At 33.8% G+C, this 21,605-nt stretch overlaps 2 protein-coding genes across 2 annotated transcripts; both read right to left on the minus strand.

Annotated features, from left to right (window-relative positions):
* Window positions 1–273: 273 nt before the first annotated feature.
* On the minus strand, window positions 274–19,629 carry LOC137388464 (chitin synthase-like). The gene is made up of 15 exons (XM_068074950.1): window positions 19,416–19,629; window positions 17,126–17,326; window positions 16,210–16,405; window positions 14,585–14,783; window positions 12,873–13,034; window positions 11,901–12,129; window positions 10,949–11,075; window positions 10,374–10,570; window positions 9,960–10,129; window positions 8,217–8,338; window positions 6,761–6,933; window positions 5,326–5,484; window positions 3,710–3,879; window positions 565–659; window positions 274–364 (listed from the first exon to the last, which is right to left on the minus strand). Exons 1-15 carry the CDS (start codon window positions 19,624–19,626, stop codon window positions 274–276), a joined length of 2,502 nt encoding a protein of 833 aa, XP_067931051.1. The 5' UTR covers window positions 19,627–19,629.
* Window positions 19,630–20,391: 762 nt separating this feature from the next.
* Window positions 20,392–21,541, minus strand: LOC137388466 (chitin synthase chs-2-like). The gene is made up of 3 exons (XM_068074951.1): window positions 21,463–21,541; window positions 20,957–21,065; window positions 20,392–20,572 (listed from the first exon to the last, which is right to left on the minus strand). The coding sequence occupies exons 1-3, from the start codon at window positions 21,539–21,541 to the stop codon at window positions 20,392–20,394; spliced, it is 369 nt and encodes a 122-aa protein (XP_067931052.1).
* Window positions 21,542–21,605: the final 64 nt, after the last annotated feature.

Below are 21,605 nucleotides of genomic sequence, written 5' to 3' on the forward strand. Positions count from 1 at the left end.
GGATTTATAAGTAGAGTAAAGATGGGTGGTTTTAGGGGAGAACAACTGGTATACAGATACGATGGTAATGTAGGTTAGAGACAGGAAGAGTTTTAACTGTTTTGAACACGAGTTTTTAGATGACTACTTCTTTTTGGAAATGTGTAGCAGGAGCATTTTCCCATGCTTCGATACAGTATACCTTCAATGTTCTGTGCAGAAGAAACAAGACTAACACTAGTGTATTATCATACTTATGGTTTGCTTCAACCTTTAGTATTCAAGGTCATTAATTTACCTGTTGGTTGACCGTTCAAGGCCATTCGCTGATATACCATTCCTTAAAAACACTCCGCCTTCGCTTGGTGATCTGACTCTGTCGGCCCTTGAGATGGTTAAAAAAACAAATTAGTACAATTTGTATTCTGGAACACTTACAGCTGATGTCACAATTGATATCAATGATTTTGTCAAAGGTTTTGCTCAGACTTTGCACCTTCAATATTTTGTTGCCGTTAGATTAAGACAAGACTGACTATACATCTGATTTGCTTCATCTGTCAGTTTTTAAAGTCAGTAAAATACCTGTTGTTTTCCTGACTGGAACTGTGATTGTTCTCGCTAAGAGCTCTGTTACGTCGATTATCTTTGATAAACCTCACGGTCGCTCTCCGCTCCTTCTGCAATTATCAGAATGAGATTAAAACTTTTGATCATAGAAAACACAAGCCAGATGTTTGCCAAGCCTGCAAATATAGAAATGCTTCCATCATATTGAATCTGTATTCCCGACAAGGATATCTATTAGATTTTTGTAAACAATCCCTTGAAGATCGAGTTTGCTGTGTGCTTAGCTGTGTCTATGATTTTTAAGAGTATTATTACACAAACTGTAGCTCTGTGATGTAGGCTGGACATGTCTGAGTCTACTGGCAAGGAAACCTCGACTTCTGGAGACATGACCAGCTGCAGAAAGCATTTTAAGGTTTGATATCAATCCTGTCAGCACCAGAAGATTTTTTTTGGAAATTGAACTCTAAATGGTTGCTATCAAGGGAAGTGCTCCAAACCAGTCCGTCACAGCAGCTCTCGTATGTAGTAATAGTTGCAATATTACACAATTATAGCTGCAGGGTCACTACTTAAAACACTGCCCAGACTTACACTTTGTTTCATACTGTTATCCATTGTAAGTTGGTACGGAAAAATAAAAAATTATTTAGAAATGGTGGAAAAGCTGCAAAAAGTTAAAATATCTTAATAAAACTTCAAAGCATTTTGTTTAATGTAATTTACTGAAATGCCGCCTTAACTTAAATTAGCGATATCACATCTAAAATGTTACTAGATGCCCATTTAAAACCAATAACTCTTTTGATCTCAAGTGATGTTCAACTTTCAACTCACTTAAGCACATGACGTTTCATTAGAATAGCGATGCAAAGATGAGCTGATATATATAATAACGATGGCATACTAACGACATTTGCATAGCTAATTTTTATTATCTCACTACGTAGTAGGGAGGAGTAAAAGTGGAAATGGTTTACAAAAATATTTTTACCTGTCATGTTTATGAAAATGCCGCATAAATCTTTGTCGCCGACAGCATTTAATCTTTGACTGAGACTGACTAGTACATACCGAGTGCTGCTAAAAATGTATTAGACCTGGCAGCGCTGACCTTAGGTATCTTACCGTTACATGCTCTCTTATTTTACTTGAATAAAGGAGTTCAAATTTTGGCAGCATTAACCTATAGCAGGTTTTTAAAGGTGGTGAAAATGCCAATAGGCGTTTCTTTACAGTGCAGTAAAAGAGTTTGACGTAACTTGCGATTCTATAAAAAATAAAAGTGGCACAATTTTTGAGTTTCGATGATGTGTCTATAGTGATAACTTGCATCAAAGTCTCTTTCACTTTTAATCCCACTTTCTCAATGTCCAAACATCACCAGAATATTTGATTTTGCAAATAAATTATTCGCAACGTATTGCCATACTATTATGCCAAAAAGTTGTATAAATTTTTGTTGAGATTTTTTTGTATATTTCAATTTACAAAAACTGTTTTGTGTTTCTGATCTTTAGAAACATTATTCCATGAAATAAATGACCATAGAATGAGCTTAGTATAAGATTACAAAGCGTGTGAATTTTAGTTCCAACATTGCTCACTCTGAAAATCATCAGGTGTGAGATAAATTGCTATTATGCGATTATAAGATTGACGATATCTCATATTTTCAAATTGTCTACTTTAAAAATTGCCACTAAACAATGAAGTCGTGAAAATCTACTTTTAATTAAGTTAAGCAACCATGCAGACATTTTTGATTGAGTTCTGCTCTTCTGTTAGCATTCAAACGAAATCTCTATTAAAACTACTTTGTCATGGTGTGTATGCGCTTGCGTGTATGTGTCAGTCTGTTAGTTCACATGTTTAGGTTGATTTCATTAAACTGCATACGCATATGCTCTAAACTTTTTGTCAGGTCACTAAAAATATTTGATTTCAAAACTCTATGTAGTTCATGAGAACCAGCTTCTTGAACACCCATCTTGTGAGATAGCTGATTAGGAATGAAAAGAATTATAGATATTGTTGGACTTACTGCTAATACGGACTAAATAATAAAACTGATCCCTCATGAGAAAATAAATCTAATTTTTTGACAAGAACACCGCTAGATAGAATTTAGATACTGATGTCAAATCTTTTGACAGCATGTGCATAACTGCAATAAATACTAGGCTGCATACATACATACTATACATATATACATGTATATATATATGTATATATACATGTATATATGTATATGTATATATAGCTTGCTTGAAAAACTATCATAGTACTCTTCTTCCTAAACTTTAAGAGTCACTGTAAGTAGCAGGAAACCGCATTTTGATAGTATTGTGAAGACAAAGCCCGCTCATCATTTTTCACACTGATATCAGACATATTTATTACACCACATTCATTCAGTGATTTTTAGCCAAATTATGTATATAAACAAAGTATTTAAAAATCTTATTCGATGCTTTGTTATAAGATGTACACAAATAATTGCATTTTATGTATGGTAAAAAAGAAAAAATGTGCATCTTCAGCTCATTGTGGATCTTTAATTTGTCAGATTCGGCTGTAACGAGTCATGACCAAAATCATTTGGCCGTCACTAGATTTATGGGGCGGTATGAGTCATTATCTGGATTAAAATACGCAAGAAGAAATAGCATGAACAGGCATGAAGAAATAGAAACAGCAAACTTCATCTATGCTTATTTTTAATAGTTCTAAACCAACTTTTTTGTGCATCATTGGGCAGTTTGTATCTTCTTATTAAGTGCCCTGATTCTTACAGCAAATATGCAAGTAAATGCTGGCTTTCTTGGCTAGACACTGACCATAGGAGTCCTTATTTTTCCCAAATTTTTAACAAGTAATTACTCTTCACAAATTTTTAGCAAGTACTTACTCCTTACAAGTTGTTAGCAAGTACTTACTCTTCCCAAATTATTAGCAAGTACTTACTCTTTAAGACTTGATAAGACTAGCTACTTTTGAACATTTGTAAAAAGTACTTACTTCTGACAACTTGTAAGGATTACTTACTCCTGACAACTTGTGCAAAAGCACTTATTCCAAAAAACTTGTAGAAAAGTACTTATGCCTGACAGCCTGTATGAGCGTACTTACTCCTGGCAACTTGTATGGCCGTACTTACTCCTGGCAACTTGCAAAAACGTTCCTCAAGATTTTCCTCTGTTTCATCAGCAAGCTCTCTCCACTTTGGTTTAAAAACGTCGTCCAAATTGGTTTTGACACTGGCTGGATTTGCACTGTTCTCTATTATCCTCCGTGTCGGTTCACGCCTGCTTCTTCTCAAGAGATTGCCTGTGAAAGACCATATGCCGTATTAAATGACAGTAACGTATTTTATTTTTTATTGCAATATACAGCTTTTTTATCGCAGTAGCAGAGTAAGTGTTGATAAAAACACGTCTTACTGAATGTATTGGAAGGAAATAATAATAATATAATGGTCACTAATGAATGGTCACTAATGAATGGTCACTAATGAATGGTCACTAATGAATGATCACTAATGAAGAAAAATCAAAAGCAAATCGATGACTAAAACGAAATCAAATAAAACTCAGAAACTGAAAGCAATATCAATGTGTAAGCCACATAAAACATGAAAAAATAGAAGTTAACAAATAGCGAAGGCAGATGATTTAGCATGCACATTAACCTGAAAATTGCTACAAAATGAGAGGAAAAATGAATAACGAGTAAGTAGAGATGACAGTGAAGATTAATTTACTTAACAAAAACAAAATATGTCTATGAATAGAAAGCCTTCTGAAAGTTGGTGTGTGATAACAGGTTTTATAGAAAGTCTGGGTTGACATGTTTTTAGCTCAAAATCAATGTAAGGTAAACAACTTAATATCACATACATTTCTTGATAGATCTTTTTTCTGTATGATTTTCAGAATCACCAACTCTTTAAATTTTTATTAGACTTTACATAATTATTAAATGTAATAATTATTACATAATTATTACTTAAATATTGCATAATTATTTATATATCTCAGACTGAAAGCTTATAAACAGAAACACTCAACTAGAAACTATATTCAGTAAACCAAAAACTTTAAAATGTGCATTCATTTTCAATGTATGTGGCATCTAAACGTGGTTGTGTTCAAAGGTACAACAAAAATATAGAATGCACCAATCTCATAAGTCAGGGGTTCCCAACCTTTTTCATTCAGTTCCCCCTTACGCCTTTTCATAAATTTAATTCCTCACACACTTTTAACTCACATGACTAAAACAACTAATACAAACTATAATTCCATTTTATTGTACATATCCGAACATATAACAACATATTATTAATTTTTATACAGCACACAGGCAATACACAACAATACATGACCTTAAGTATGGCAGTGAATTGGTTTATGACTAGTTTACTTACTATCCAATCAAAATCTGGATGAATGTGTTCACATATATCTGGTTTCTGACTAGTAGCTCATTATTAGCAACTAGTGTTATAGATAAAACCAAAATGTTAAATGATGAAACCCTAACAACTCATACGGAACTGCAGGACATAAATTAAAAAATTAACAAATCAGACACCTCTCTGTTTTCCTCTTGTATATTCAAAATTCGCCCATAGGGGAGAATTTCTCCCTGGTCGGGAACCCCTTTCATAAGCACACAAGCGAGTGGATGAAGAATTTGGAAATATGTAAAACAAAAAATAACTTTTCTAAGCACAGCCGTTTCAAAAAATTAGCAAAAGATATTTTTACTTACTGGTGCTTCTGTTAAATGTATTTCTAGGCTGTTGTTCTTCCTCTTCTCTGTCAAAGTCTCCCATAGAAGACCCAGAATCTTCTTCATCATCTTCAGAAGAATCACTCGTATTTTCCTGCACCTCATTCCTAATTATATTTGTCCAATGACTTAGCTGATCTGAAAGGACATGAGGCAAGTTGACCAATGAGCTAGCTAATCTTTAAAGACATGAGATGGGTGGGCCAATAAATTAGTTGGTCTACAAGGATAACAACAAGTTGACCAAATCTCCAGCTGGTCTACCATACATGAGTCAAGTTGACCACAGCTAGCTAGCTGGTCTGAAGTGCATGGGAACAAATGATCAAGATAAAAACTGATTTTTAAGATATGTAATGTCCAAAACACAAAACAGCGAATTCTGAAAGACAGAGTTAAGTTAGGCTAAAAGAAAGATGATCTGTAAAACATGAACCAAATTGATAAAGAAGCAGTCAATCTGTACTCCATTAAAATTGGCCCATTCAGCGTTTTTGAAGGACATGAGATAAGCTTATAAGAATTCTGGTCTAAGCAACATGAGATAAGTTGTCCAATAGGAATACTGGTGTAACAGGTATGAGATAAGTTGACCAGCAGAGTTCCTGGTTTAAACAGCCTGAGACAAGTTGACTCAGGAAGTAGCTGATATGCTAAACACGAAAAAAGTTGATCAATGAAAATACTGGTCTAAACAGCATAAGATAAGTTTACCAATGAAAATACTGGTCTAAACAGCATAAGATAAGTTTCCCAAAGGAAATTCTGGTCTACACAGCATGAGATAAGTTGACGAATGAAAATACTGGTCTAAACAGCATAAGATAAGTTGACGAATGAAAATACTGGTCTACACAGCATGAGACAAGTTGACGAATGAAAATACTGGTCTAAACCGCATGAGACAAGTTGACGAATGAAAATACAGGTCTACACAGCATGAGATAAGTTGATGAATGAAAATTCTGGTCTACACAGCATGAGATAAGTTGACGAATGAAAATACTGGTCTAAACAGCATGAGAAAAGTTGACGAATGAAAATACTGGTCTAAACAGCATGAGATAAGTTTACCAATAAAAATTCTGGTCTACACAGCATGAGATAAGTTGACGAATGAAAATACTGGTCTAAACAGCATGAGACAAGTTGACGAATGAAAATACTGGTCTAAACAGCATGAGGTAAGTTGACGAATGAAAATACTGGTCTAAACAGCATGAGACAAGTTGACTCAGTAAGTAGCTGACATGCTAAACATGAGACAAGTTGACTAAAAGAACAGTTCATTAGCAGAACACAAGACAAGCTGACCACCAGGACAATTGATTAAAAGAACAGCATACCTGAAACACTAAAGATTTGTTTACCAAATATGGCTACCCTGAACGTAAAGACTGGTGGACCGTATTACCTTTTTCTGGTGCTTTGATTGCAGTGGTGGCCATAATATGCCAGAAGGTGGCAAGACGATGCGTAATCATTCCGAGAGTTTGAATGCCGAGCACCAAAATGAAAAACACCAAGAAGAATAGAGAGAGAGGTTCTACTTTTTGCACAGTTGGCTGGCCTTCTTGTTGACAAGGCCTACAGTGTAAACCAACCTTGTTTGACAAATGAATATATGATAAACAGAACTTAAATGGAATGTAATAAAAAACCATCTCGAGTTTGGGAAACTGGTTAGTGCAAAAGGTTGCTGATACATATAAAATAGATTATTTACCAAATTTACACTCTGCATGCCTTTCTCACATATGTTGGAGGTCTGACAAAATTTTCATATAAAAACTGACTAGCAGAAATTATTGCAGGGTGGTGCTGGCCGCCGACAACGTGATTTGAGACTGAACACTCATTCTGAGATCTCGTAGCAAAAATCATACCACCAACTTTCTACTAAGCAGTCCAATTTGCTACACCATGGCTGCTCAGCAAGGAACATTCTAGAAGCATAGAAGTTCTAATGCACCTAAATATCATATGATGGCTAAGTAGAAGTTTGTAAGCCACATTCAGACTGCCAACTTTCTAAACTTTAGTGTTAATAAATGTATGGTTGGCAGATGCACATGGTGATCGAATCCTAGCAGAGATTATAGTTATTGTAATATATAACATCTCAAAGCCACTTTGGACAAACACACTTGGCTTTTTTAAACACTTGTATTAGAATAACACAGTATTTTCTGTTGGTGAGAGAAGTGACATCAAGATGGCAGCTGAGTTAACAGATACAGAACTCGAGAGAAGTCAAAGACTATTGACATATAAGGTAATACGTGCTGTAAGAAAAAGCCTTGCAATAGACAGGTACTATGATAAACAAGTGCTACGATAGACAGGTGCTACAGTAGACAGGTACGACAATAGACAGGTACTGCAATAGACAGGTACTACAACAGACAGGTACGACAATAGACAGGTACTGCAATAGACATTTAACTACAATAAGCAGGTGCTGCTATATACAGGTGCTACTATATTCAAGGTATGCAATGCTTATCACAGGGAAGCTTCACTTCATACCTTTCTTTTCCATATACTAATTATTAAATTTGAGCACGGCAGAAATTGTCTGAAATTTATTCTGTGACAAAAGTTTTTGTCTAACAATTCTTCAATAATTAAAATTGTATGATGCCATCAGATATAGAAAAACAGCATAGGTTAACTATGATTATATTTTCCAAAAAATTTACTTTGAATTGAAATGAAATCTTCGGCTCACAGTAGCCCACAGTTTTATTGCAGCTATTTGTGATTTACAAACTTCTTGAATTTCAGACCTACAATAACTTAGAACAGCAACTTCAAACCTTTAAAACAATACATGTGTTTTCACTAACATAAACTTAACATGTATTTACCATCTAAAGCTGAGCTCGTTAGAGTGTTTTTGCAGTGTGAATACAATGGTGATGAAGATGGCATTCGTGAGGAAGAAGCCAAAGTTGACATTCATTCTCAGACTTTTTAGCTGAGCTGTCACCTGTAAAAACAACGAATTAATACGTAAACTTTGTAACTCTCAAGGGTTTCTGCATAAAAAGCAGTTACCATAAGATATCTGCCATGTGTTTATGTCAAACACCTGTTGAAGCGTCACATTAAACTTGCTATAAAGGCAATAAGTTAGTGGCGTAAAACTGCGCAATTTTAGATGAGTCTGACAGAATTGTTCCAGTCTCTATCTTTTCTCAATGCAGTTTTGGTTATGTTTGTTAGATTAAAAACTTTATAAGCAAAAAAGCTAATTAAAGAAAATTTTTATGATTCAGCTGAAAAATAATCAATAATCAATAACCAATAGAAAGACTAGGAAGAAATTGAAGTAATACTTGCTTAAATGTTTTGCGCTTAGAGTGATACGCATGTTTAGACAGTTGAAAATTTATTTTTAATGTTAAAATTTTATTTTGAAATATACAGTTTCTAGCATGTTACATGGGTATATTTTTGTTTTTGAAGTTGTTTGTCAAATCATTACTTTTACAATTAAATCTCAAAATACACAGAATAGTCCACCTCAATAGGCTTGTACTACATTCTCTGCTAATTAGTTTGATTTTTACAGCAGGTGTGCTAAAATTTCAGTTTTTGTTTGGTATTATAGCAAAAATTTAACCCTGAGGTGCTTTACTTTAATAGATTTTACATAATGATTGACACAGCATAGATAGATAAGAAAAGGTCTGACCACCAAATGGTGATACAGAAATGTAGCAAAATGCATATACTAGTACATAGAAGTAGATACAAGTAGATGGCAAAAAGCTGCCAAAAACTGGGCTTTGTAAAGTTTAACAAAACAGCTAAAATGAATAAAAATTAAAAAGAAGGGGGGACAGAGAGGAGAAAATGAGAGAAAGGGAAGAGAAAGATTAAAGAAGGAGAGAGAGGGAGAGAGAGGGAGAGAGAGGGAGAGAGAGGGAGAGAGAGGGAGAGAGAGGGAGAGAGAGGGAGAGAGAGGGAGAGAGAGGGAGAGAGAGGGAGAGAGAGGGAAAGAGAGGGAGAGAGAAGGAGAGAGAGGGAGAGGGAGGGAGAGAGAGAGATGTAGAAAAAAAGTATTATGTAAATAGAATGATGAGATAAGCGGAGAGAGTAAAAACGATGAGTGAAAAAGAAATTGAGTGAGAGAACAGAAGTGACATGAAGGGCAAGAGAGAGAAAGAGCAAGAGAAACAAAGAAAAAGAAAGAGATAAGACATGTAAAGTAATATTAGGACAATATGTTCCTCTGGTATGTTAGGTCCAGTAAAGGGGCGTGTCTCAACCATTACATTATCATGTTAACTGACTGCTAGTATAGTGTAATTTTTGAAGTTATCAGACAGCATGAAACCAGATTGCTGCTGTTTGAGAGAAGCTTTGGCTACTAAGAATATTTTTATGCTTAAATATTTGTGAGGTAAAGAGAGACTTATGTTACTTTGTATATATTTAATAAGATCTTTTTGCTGCAGATATTTTCTGATTATGATAATAGTTTTATGACCAATGACATTACACAGACACTAACCTGTAAAGTTCTACCTATAAGTATTTACCAAATACAAAAAGTGAGGTAGCAATCAAATTAATTTCAAAGCTAAACATTGATATCAGCCTACCATATCTTGATGCTCTTCACTTTTGTCAAGAGGTGTCAGATACTTCAAAACAAATTTTCTCCAAAAGTCTGCCTCTGCTTCATTGATGAGTTGCAGCTCTCCGTTTCCTATTTCAGCGTCTTCAGCCCAAAATGGGTTTTCAAGGTCATTTCTTGGAGTTCTCGTGGTCACTGCCAAATATATAACAAATGGCTGATAATTCTTTAAGCTACCCATTTCTGAGACTTGATTCATGTTTATTTACTAAGCACAGGATCTAGAACTGTGATATTTAGTGCACACATTTGCTTAATAACTAGTAATTACTCAAAGACTTGACTACCCAGATTAGATGCGATACCCAACACTATTGACTGTACATAAACTTAGCAGTAGAAATGAACCATGTTTTGCTAAAGGTGCTGGTGTTCGCACCTCTGCTTCTTGATGATTTTTTTCGTCTTGTGCTAGTCCTTCTAAGGATGCCGCCAGATGTCTTACGAGGTGCCACTAGCTCCTCATCAAAGTTGTCATATAATTCATCATCATCATCATCGTCAGATGTTACGCTTAACGGCTCTTCCTGAGTCCTGTTCCGTTTGTCATATTCAAGCTCAAGGAGTCTGTCTAACCTGTGATAATACAAAATAGAATTTTCAGCACGCAGGCTTTGACTTATTTTCAAAATCACGCACAATTCTATTTTGTTAAGGAGAAACTTAAATTTCCTCTACTAAAATGAAAAAGCCTCTCAATTTCTTCGCTTTATTGAATATCTTTGACAACAACGACAAAGAAAAATGAAGCAAGCATATTACAGTTTTACTACATCATAAGAATAAAGTATATAAATAAAAAGTATAAAGAAAATCAACTTTGTGTGGCATTCCATCTTAAATGTACCATTAGAAAGCTTGCGGGTTAAATTTAGCTGTCCTAAATCTACCATAAAATAACATTTAAGTGATGCATTTTGTGAATTAAACTATGTTCTTAGCAGCAGTACCTACTTTTCATTAATCTGCCAGTACCCATCATTTCTCTTCTCCTTAGAAGACTTAGGACAGCAGACTACGTGGCAAATATTTCCACAAGCCATCTTGTGTCCATCTGTCTCTCCAATGTCATTACCACCTCCTGATAAAACGAACCAGTGAGGTAATGATATATGCATTGTCTAAACTATTACACTGCATGTTCTGTATTTTTTGAAGATTGCTGGAGAGTGTATCATTTAACTTATAAAAGTATGTTTTACCTGAATATTTAAACGCATATCATCTAAGATATAACATGATAGTCTACCTATGATTACTAGTGTGTATATCATCTAAGATATAACATGATAGTCTACCTATGATTACTAGTGTGTATATCGTCTAAGATATAACATGATAGTCTACCTATGATTACTAGTAGGTATAACATCTAAGGTATAACATGGTACTCTACTTATAATTACTAGTATGTATATCATCTAAGCTATAGTATGATACTCTACCTATGATTGCTAGTGTGTATATCATCTAAGGTATAACATGATACTCTACCTATGATAACTGGTATGTATATCATCTAAGTTATAACATTATACTCTACTTATAATTGCCAGTAGGTATAACATCTAAGATATAACATGATACTCTACCTATGATTACTAGTATGTATATCATCTAAGTTATAACATGATACTCTACCTATGATTGCTAGTGTGTATATCGTCTAAGGTATAACATGATAGTCTACCTATGATAACTAGTACGTATATAATTTAAGCTATACCATGATACTCCAGCTATGATTATTGGTATGTATATCATCTAGGGTATAACTTGATACGTAACTGATAGTTACTAGAATGTCGAATGTATATGATTTATTTCATAACACAAGAATCTATTATCAATGTTACATATGTTAAACAAAAGCTGCCAGAGAAAAAAAATCACAACTCAAATTTACCTTTCCAGAAAGAAGACAGAACATTCATAATACTTTTTTTCTTGCTTTCTTTTACTTTGGCCATTGCTGCTTTTTCAGCAGCTTTCTGTTGCTCCGCTGCCGTAAGAACTGTTTCTCGAGTGCCCCACGAAACGTTGTTGATGTTGATGAAGGAATAGAAGATGAGCAGCATATACATACATGGAATGAGAATGTAGTAGGTGACGCCATGTAGAACACATGAAAATTCCTGTCAAAGAGAATAATAGTTTTATTTGTTTCATAATTTTTATGTATAATCTCAATGTGAATCTAAATGATAATTTAGATAATCTATAATCTATAATCTAAATGTGAATTTCTGATTTTGATTCTATAAGTTAGCCTATCAGGGATCTTTATTGCCATATTTCATAGACAAACTTATTTTTGAGTCAGTTAGAGACAACCAAATCTCTTTACAGCTCAATCATGAAGTGACCTGTGCAAAATAAGTCAGTAAAAACATGCTTCAAGCACGGCGTATGTTGAGAATATCCATAAAAAATTTTTAATCATGTAATTTTCCAAGACTTTAAATGTAAAACTATAATGGATAAACCTTTTTAATTGAGTGCCTATTCTTACAACGGGAGTACTAGTATTAATAAATTGAGGCCCTTTAGTGCAAGCTAACCTTTACTATTTTAATGATTACATTGAAAGCTGTGAAAATAAAATGTACACATTGTTTATGTTTTGTTCCCCGCACTTAGTTGATATATATTTTATCAAAGTAAAAAAAACGGTCAACATGTATTTCTACACTTTTTTATTTATTGTAAATGTATACAAGACTCAGAGTAAACAAGACTGGAATACGAATTGCTACAAATACGACAGTACAGTATATTCCCAGCCTAGCCTAGTCTGTTGATAGCTTTTTATTAAAGAGTCACTGCATGTTTCCTGCTCTCTTATTGCGTGTGGTTTTATTGTCTCATTTTTACAAACCTGTGGATGAAGAATTCCAGACAGAAGAAACACACCAGCCACAGTGAAGAAGAAGACAGAAGTTGGAGAGCAAGGGTTGCTGTTGATGTCAATCATAATAGAGATGAGAACGAGGCACATCACTAGAGCATAGACAATGGTCATCACCTTTGCGATCTTTAGCTGAAAGTAGACATCATCACCTAAAGTTCTATTTTTATGTAGAGTGAAGCTAAACATCGCTATTTAATTTGAAAAACTATTCCCTTATTTCGTCATGTGTCTGCAGGCTAGATATAAACTGTTCATGCTAAACTGAAGATAGAACCTAAGTTTTGAACAATCCATTAAAATGCATTGACACTCCTATATATATACAGTGAAACTCGGATAACTCAAACTTCAAGGGACCGAGCAAAAGTGTTCGAATTATCAGAGCGTTCAAGTTATCAGAGCACTGTCACAAGTCCATGTATTTACTTATTTATTAGTAGATACAGGTACATATACAAACTATAATATAAATCAAAAGCACAAATGACTTGTTTCAAATTTAATGCTTCTAATGTAAAGCTTAAAACGTTTTTATCAAAAAGTATAGAGATTTTTCTATCACTTGAGATTGGTTTGTTGTTTGAGGTGATGTTATTGCCAGGACGTTTTTTAGATTGACATTGGCAAAACTTGATCGTTGCTTAAATGCTCAAAAGAAAAGACATCTTTTTCTTTTGAGCGTTTTACCCGCGATCAATTTTGCCGATTTTTCTTGAAGTTTATGCAAAGATTACCTTACTTTACCTGGGATTCGTTAAGAGCAACACTTCGAGGCAGTTCAATTAAAAGTTTTACGAGGTTTTGCGGTACATTGTATACCACTCACGCTTTTTGAATGGATACTTATTGAATGTACGCACGTATTTTGTGTTTAGGTCAAACGATGAATAGTTGTTTTAGCTAAGACAACGTATACGTTTAATTACTTACAACAATTTTTAAGACGTTTTAAACATTCAACATTCCGACGTTGATTCAACACGGATTCAACGTCGGAAAACTATTCATCACGGGCTAGCCGGGTCACGCACTCAAAGATTTTCGCCACGCAAATACAAAACAAAAACAACATGCTGTTTTTGTTTTGTATGTGTGTGGCGAAAATCCTTGCGCGCGTGACCTGGCTAGCCCGTGCTATTCATCGTATAGCAGGATAAATCAAATTTCACCAAACCTTTAGAAAAGTCGTTGACAAAAATATTTTGCCGATGGAGGTAATAACGACGCTTATGAATTACGAAAAGTTGAGGTTTACCTCTATGGCTTGGAATAAAGTGATTTTCTAAAGCGATAGCAACCGTTTCGGTAGCCGTTGGGCAAAAAACAGTTCGTTATAACAGTGTTGAGTTCGAGTTATATAGAGCCATTTATCATTGCGTGGGAACAGACCAAGCAAATCCATTCGAGTTAACCATGTGTTCGCTATATCCGAGGGCGAGTTATCCATGTTTCACTGTATATTCACACTATACACACACACACTATATATATATATATATATATATATATATATATATATATATATATATATATATATGTATAGGAGTGTCAATATACATACGTGTCAATGTATAGGAGTGTCAATATACGTGTCAATATACGTACGTCTGTATGTACAAACGTATGTACGTATATATATACATATATATATATACACATATAGTATGCGTAAGAGATACCTGAAGACTAGAGTCTATAAAGAAGCTGATGACTATAAAGAGAACATTAGGAATCAGGTTGACGACAAAGACGGTGTCCATATCTAGATTGAGTGTCACGCTGATTGCTCCAGTGACCATTAGAAATATAGTACCAGGACCAACAATGGAAGCAAAGAACTGTACGGCTTGATAAATTATGTAGAGAAGAGACATATCACTGAAATCAGAAGAAAAGCGATTTTGTAGATGAGTGTATCAAATATGTATTAGTGGAAATGCATTTAACAGTAAACATAATGAACATTCTAATCACAAATTAAATGCAGCTTTATCAGTTGCATTGTAAAAATGTAGTAAGCTATAACATAATACAACAACAGAATACACAATGTGATATAATATAATATAAATGAAACAACATAATGAAAGATAATATCATATTATAATCTGATATAATTAAGTATAACATCAAAACATAGCCTATAAAATATGTTACAAAATGATATATCTGCAGTTTAGATAATATAAACTCTAGTAATCATAGATAGAGTATTATGTTATAACTCAGTTGATATATATACTAATAATCATAGGCAGAGTACCACGTTATACTTAAATGATATACATACTATTAGTCATAGGTAGAGTATCATGTTATACCTTAGATGTACATACTCATAATCATAGGTAGAGTATCATGCTATAATTTAGGTGATATACATACTAGTAATTATAGGTAGAATATCATGTTATAGCTTAGATGATATACATACTAGTTATCATAGGTAGAGTATCATGTTATACCTTAGATGGTATACATACTAGTAATTATAGGTAGAGTTTCATGCTATAATTTAGATGATATACATACTAGTAATTATAGGTAGAATATCATATTATAACTTAGATGATATACATACTAGTAATCATAGGTAGAGTATTATGTTATAACTCAGTTAATATATATACTAATAATCATAGGTAGAGTACCACGTTATACCTTAGATGATATACATACTAGTTATCATAAGTAGAGTATCATGTTATACCTTAGATGATATACATACTAGTAATTATAGGTAGAATATCATGTTATAACTTAGATGATATACATACTAGTAATCATAGGTAGAGTATCATGTTATACCTTAGATGGTATACATACTAGTAATCATAGGTAGAGTATCATGTTGTACCTTAGATGATATACATACTAGTAATCATAGGTAGAGTATCATGTTGTACCTTAGATGATATACATACTAGTAATAATAGGTAGAGTATTCATACAGTTATTCATCCACCAGTACATTTATCAATAATCATACAAATAGGCCGAGTGTCATGTTATTGCTCTAATGCTCGACATAATTATCAGTAACAACAGATTATCATACTAGGATTTGAATACTTGTAATGAAAGCTAAAGAGCTTTGCTATAGCTTAGATAATTTACATAGCATTTCTCAAAACACATGTAGACTCCAAAATTGTACTTCTTCACAATTTCAAGACAATTTTTTATTCATCTAAGAAACCCACGCATGACACGTATTGGCACGCATGACACTTACCTATTAGTACATATGAAGTTTACCTATTGGTACGCATGACACTTACCTATTAGTGCGTATGACATTTACCTATTGGTACGTATGACATTTAGAACATCCATAATCAGATCAAGGATGTTGGCCATTGTAGAAGGACCCCAGCGTCGCCGTTGATTGAAAAACTCATCATAGCCTTCGGGGGCAAAGGTGAAGGCGTCAGCAGCTGCATTGTATTCCACTTTGTAACCAGCTTGCAACATCAGTGTGCACAGCCACCTGTCTTCTCCTGTCAACCATTACATGCGGAATATTTGCATTATACATGTAAATGTTTGCTAGAATGTTTTACGTCAACTAGTAATCTATAAAAAGCAACAAACTCTGTTATCAATTTTGTATCTTTTTTAGTACACGTACACTAATTAAACATAAGACTTACACCAAATAGACTTACACTAAATAAACTTAAACTAACTAGACTTACGCTAAGTGTACATATATCAAGATGCAATAAATAGATTTCAACTAAGTATTATACTTAAACCAGTTCACCCTCAACTTATTCTGACACCAGAGATGTTGCTGACCTATGAATTGGCCTAGGCAAACTGAGAGAAAAACCTGAGCCGACCAGAAGATAAATGGCAAGCCAGTCTTCAAGCTGTAAGGACTGGTCTAGCAGCATACAAAAATGTGTAGGAGCGCTACCAGATTAGGAATGCTTGAATGGTATTGGTCTTTTTACTGCAATACTCTATGTTTGTATCTCATTAGTCCTATTTTCCTATTCTCAAATCTGAGTGGCTGGCACTTTCAAGTGTGAAAAGGTATAGGTTCACAGAAAACCCCTTACAGTAGTAACAACTATAAAGTTCATTCAAAGTGCAAATGTTTTGAAAGAATTTGCAAAGTACCTTTTCAATTTTGATTAAAGCCGATAAGAAAGGCTCTTTTAAAAATATGAGATGATGACTAGACCAGAGTTAGTAACACGACTTCCACTTACCTTGGTCATACTGGAGGTAGTGACGAGCTTTTGTTGACACAGTAGCATACTTGGCCATAACATTGTCACTCATGAGAGCCTCGGCCCTGAAAAGACTAAAACATCCAGGGGAGCAGAGAACACACCCTAACACATGCTCTGTAGCTTTCTGCAGCCAATGCGCGATAGCATACTCAAACTTCTGATACCAGATCAACGGCCCTAAAACAGAGTATTAAAAATGAATGTGCCTTCAGGTCCTGAAATTTTAGTAATAATGATAATAATTATGATAATGACTAGAGTAACTGCATCTTGTAAAAACAAATGCTCTTATTAGTATAATTGAAAGTATAGGAATATGTTTCTGTTGATATAATACCGTATAATACAATATAACATGATATAGTGTTGCGGCAGTGCGTCGTGATCAGAACCATACAAACCAACTCTCTGGTCACCATGGTCACTGATTCAAGCCTTTTTGGCAACGGAGAACACTCATTCACTAATAAGCAGACTCGAACAACCGAGTGAATAATCATAAGTTCAAAAGATAGATAAATAACAAAGTGGACGAAGCCTAATGAAAAGCAAGTAAATAAAAGAAGGGAAACACCATCATTCTAGCAGAGCAAGTGCAGACTTATTGCATGATTGTCAACTGTTGCACACACATTTGAGTTCATCTATTTACAATATAAATATATATATATATTGTAAATATATATAGAGTAAATAAATATATATATATATTGTAAATATATATATATAGTAAATATATACAGGTATATGTATACTGTAAATATATATAGAGTAAATAAATATATACATGTACATATTGTAAATATATATATATAGTAAATATATACATGTATATGTATACTGTAAATATATGTATAGTAAATAAATATATATATTGTAAATATATATATAGTAAAGAAATATATATATAATTATATTGTGAATATATATAGTAAATAAATATATATGTTGTGAATATATATAGTAAATAAATATATATATAGTGAATACATATTGTAAATATATATATATGGTAAATATAGATATATATATATCTGTATATACAAACGTATATATAGTTGTACTGAAATATGCATGTTTATCCTTTGATGACTAAACCTTCGGTATGTTTATGTTTTGCTTGAACAGACAGTTTCTTTTACAATGTTGTAATCTATATACAAATCTTCTCAGTATTTGTGTTGTGTTTGATGGTCTATTGTCTATGTGTCCAGTTATACAACAAATTTGTGCGAATGAGAATCTGTTTTGCAGATGGCTTGATTCCAGGACCTTTAGGTTGGCAGACCAGCGATTAAGCCACTACATTACAATGCCCAACCGATCCTAGCGATGAATGATTATCATGATACTCATTACATCAATTAAAATACTCACGCTTAAAGTGTTTAGGGTCATTAACTAGCACAGTTAATCGATACCGTAATAATTACTAAGCTGGCTCCAAACACTGCTACCGTTTTGGTAAAAGTTTAGACTTATCTTTAGCTTATCAGGTAAGTTACACAAACTCATTGGGTAGTTATTTTATCATCAATTAAATGCCAAGCATTCACCTAGTCTACACTACAATAAGAACAGTTTAGGTTTGCCTGTCTGTTCAAATCCACAGCTATAAGAGTTAGGAAAAAAGATTGCTTCACACAGAGGATTGAACTCAGGTACTCCGATATGCAATCAGGCGCTCTAACAACTAGACTACCCAATCACTTTATCATTTCATGAATTAACTATGCAAATGCTGATTACTCATTAAGACCTCTCCCGGTGCATGGGGCTGCCAAGAGTTCTAGTTTAAGATAGTACATATAAAGTAGCAATTCTCTAGTAGACCTTGCAGAAATCTGCGCAGGTAACTACAGAGCACTTTTTATCAAAAACATTTAAGATCTAGAAGTAAAAAGAAAAAAATGTAGCCAGCATATATCATTCTCAACAAAAATCTCGTGACAGCCGATATTAATGTAAATATGAGTGGATCATTGCATAATTTAGAAAGGGAATTGTTGTTGAACGTAACGATGCAAACAAGTTCTATTCCCGCAACCTGAAATGGTTAACATATAGGTAATAGCTTTTCAAAATAAGTTCCAAATTCTGTTCAGTTTAAGAAAAAATGTACTTGAAATACAAAGTTAAACCAATGCAAGAAAATAAAATAGTCCAATGTATTTTTCTCAATACAGAATCTAGGGCTACACGAAATATGTCAGAAAAATAATTGTGAGACAAACCAAGTGAACTCTTTCGTAATCTTTGCACTTACCTGTTCCGATAGGATGTATTCTACCGCAAGCTGCACCCACTTTTTCATTTTTCTTCATCATATCCACTAATAAAAGAACTGCTTTAGGTTTAAAATCTACATCTCCATCTAGAGCAAGAAGGTAGGTGTTTTTGGCTGCTTTTATCTTTTCGTTATCAGAGAAGTTGGGGTTGTTCATTAGAAGTTCTCCAAGAAAGTAGTACATGTACATCACCTACAAACGAAAAACTGAGAGATCATTTGGGAGCACCACAAACATGAACATATGTAAAACTGAAATTGTACAAAAACCAAAACTAATGTATAACTTCATGTTTACACTGCCACCACGAGTAGGGTGCAACCCAGACTTTGAAGGCTGTTTTTGAAAGTATATAAGAGTTTATATTGAAAGTTGCAAATATAGATTTGGAAACTATCAAGGAAAATTTTGCTGCAGTTTTGCCATCAATAGAAAGCAACTAGATGAAAGGAATCCAGTGCTGGATATGTCACATGACAGCGGCCATGACTAATGACCTCATTACATGAGTACAAATACTGGATGTCTTCTAGCGTCTCATTGTTGACTAAAGCATTTTTAGCATTTGCAAATTCTAACTGAAAGATATTGTTGTTAGAAGTTTACCAATATAATTTTTAGACTAACTCTATAAGCCGCTCCCCAAACTTTTAAAACAAAAGCTTAAGTTCTTAGGTGTGGCTTATACACGAGAGTTTATGGTATATGATACTACATGTAGCACCTAATTGTCTTTTTTGCTGAGAGATATTGCCAAGTGTAAAAACTAACAGCGCAGTTGATTGATGCAGTTTTCAGAGAGCCATTATATCAAGCTGAATGTTGGAAGTTTAAATGGTGTGTGAAGCATTCTTTTATAACAATCTTTACTTTTCTAAAACCTAATTTGCGCATAAAATATGCAACTTGTAGAAAGGTTTTAGACGCTAAACCTATAGAATGTACTCAAGCATTTTAGTTACTAAAGGTCTTCACCTGACTCCATCTTTTCTTGTGTCGAATTTTGACCTTGTCCTTGAGATGAGCGATGAGCTTTGTTTTACTTGGGAGCTCCCACTCGAGACGCCCTCCGTAGGGAGTCGGAACTTTTACTGGATCCTTGATTACTATGCCCAGTTCTCTACTGTAATGCTTTCTGTAATGAAATAAAACTTCTTCAATTAAAAATTCAAGTTCTAACTTCTTGATGGTAAAAGATAAAAAGAGAAGATTTATAAATAAAGTAACAGTTTGAAAAGTTTTACAACGTAAAACTCATCATTTATAAACCTTATGTGTGTTCTTTTGAAGTTAGGTATCAACTGAAGAAGTTTTAGCAGAATAAAGTTTATAAATAACACTTAACCTAAAAGTTTTTAAGGGTTGCAAAACTGTCAGAAATAAAAGAATTGTATGGGTCATAAAAATATAATCATTGCAAAAGTCGTAAGAGTCGGACAAAGGAGTACATACAAACAGACTTTTATACTTTTCAACATTTTATTGATTTCAGTTGGCTTAAGGAGTGGTAAATAGTTACCTGACTGCCTCTGGAACCACTTTAATTAGGCTCTTTACATAGCCATTCACATTAAAGTCTTCTCCTGTGTTGTTGTGAGCAGTGAAGGCATCATCAAAGAATATGTGAGCTGAAGTGAAACATTACTAATACTTAGTAGAATTACATCAGGCGAACTAGTAGATGCACAAACAACCCACAACATAAAAAATCAGCTCAAAAACTAGAATCTGTTAGTAAGTATAACTACATCTTTTTTAAGGCGTTATTACCATAAAACTTTTATGTAAACACCACCTTTATTTAAACAAAGCCTCTATTGTAATTCTACTACAGGGTAAGAGTTAAAAAATACAGTGGCAAGGCACTCAAATAAAAGTTTTATGGTAACTACACATACAGAAACATAAAGCAAATTGCTTAAGTAACTTGAAAATTATTGTGATCAGTGGACACTCGGTGTATGAACGAGTGGAGCTGAATATAGATCAAGAATATGGGCAAAAGCATAAATAATTATGACATACTTTCAAAGTTGTAGAAGTCTGGGTCGACTTTATGTGAGAGCTCTCTGGCAGAGCGGCGAATAAAGTGATCAAAGTCCATCCTAAAAAAGGTATTGTGTTCAAAGTCAAATTATGATGATGGCTTGCGTAAATAAATGGTCTGA

The sequence above is a fragment of the Watersipora subatra genome, chromosome 2 (assembly GCF_963576615.1).
Source record: "Watersipora subatra chromosome 2, tzWatSuba1.1, whole genome shotgun sequence".
Classification (NCBI taxonomy): domain Eukaryota; kingdom Metazoa; phylum Bryozoa; class Gymnolaemata; order Cheilostomatida; family Watersiporidae; genus Watersipora; species Watersipora subatra.

Bases quoted from the DNA above. Each gene is read 5' to 3' on its own strand.
- LOC137388466 (XM_068074951.1), bottom strand. From the start codon at position 21,541: ATGGACTTTGATCACTTTATTCGCCGCTCTGCCAGAGAGCTCTCACAT. The intron at 21,066-21,462 runs GTATGTCATAAT...GTTTCACTTCAG, and splicing joins AGACTTCTACAACTTTGAAA to CTCACATATTCTTTGATGAT. The intron at 20,573-20,956 runs GTAACTATTTAC...ATTTCATTACAG, and splicing joins GTGGTTCCAGAGGCAGTCAG to AAAGCATTACAGTAGAGAAC.
- LOC137388464 (XM_068074950.1), bottom strand. From the start codon at position 19,626: ATGTACATGTACTACTTTCTTGGAGAACTTCTAATGAACAACCCCAAC. The intron at 17,327-19,415 runs GTAAGTGCAAAG...ACTCTGTTTTAG, and splicing joins AATACATCCTATCGGAACAG to GGCCGTTGATCTGGTATCAG. The intron at 14,784-16,209 runs GTAAATGTCATA...TTCTGATTTCAG, and splicing joins AATGTCATACGTACCAATAG to TGATATGTCTCTTCTCTACA.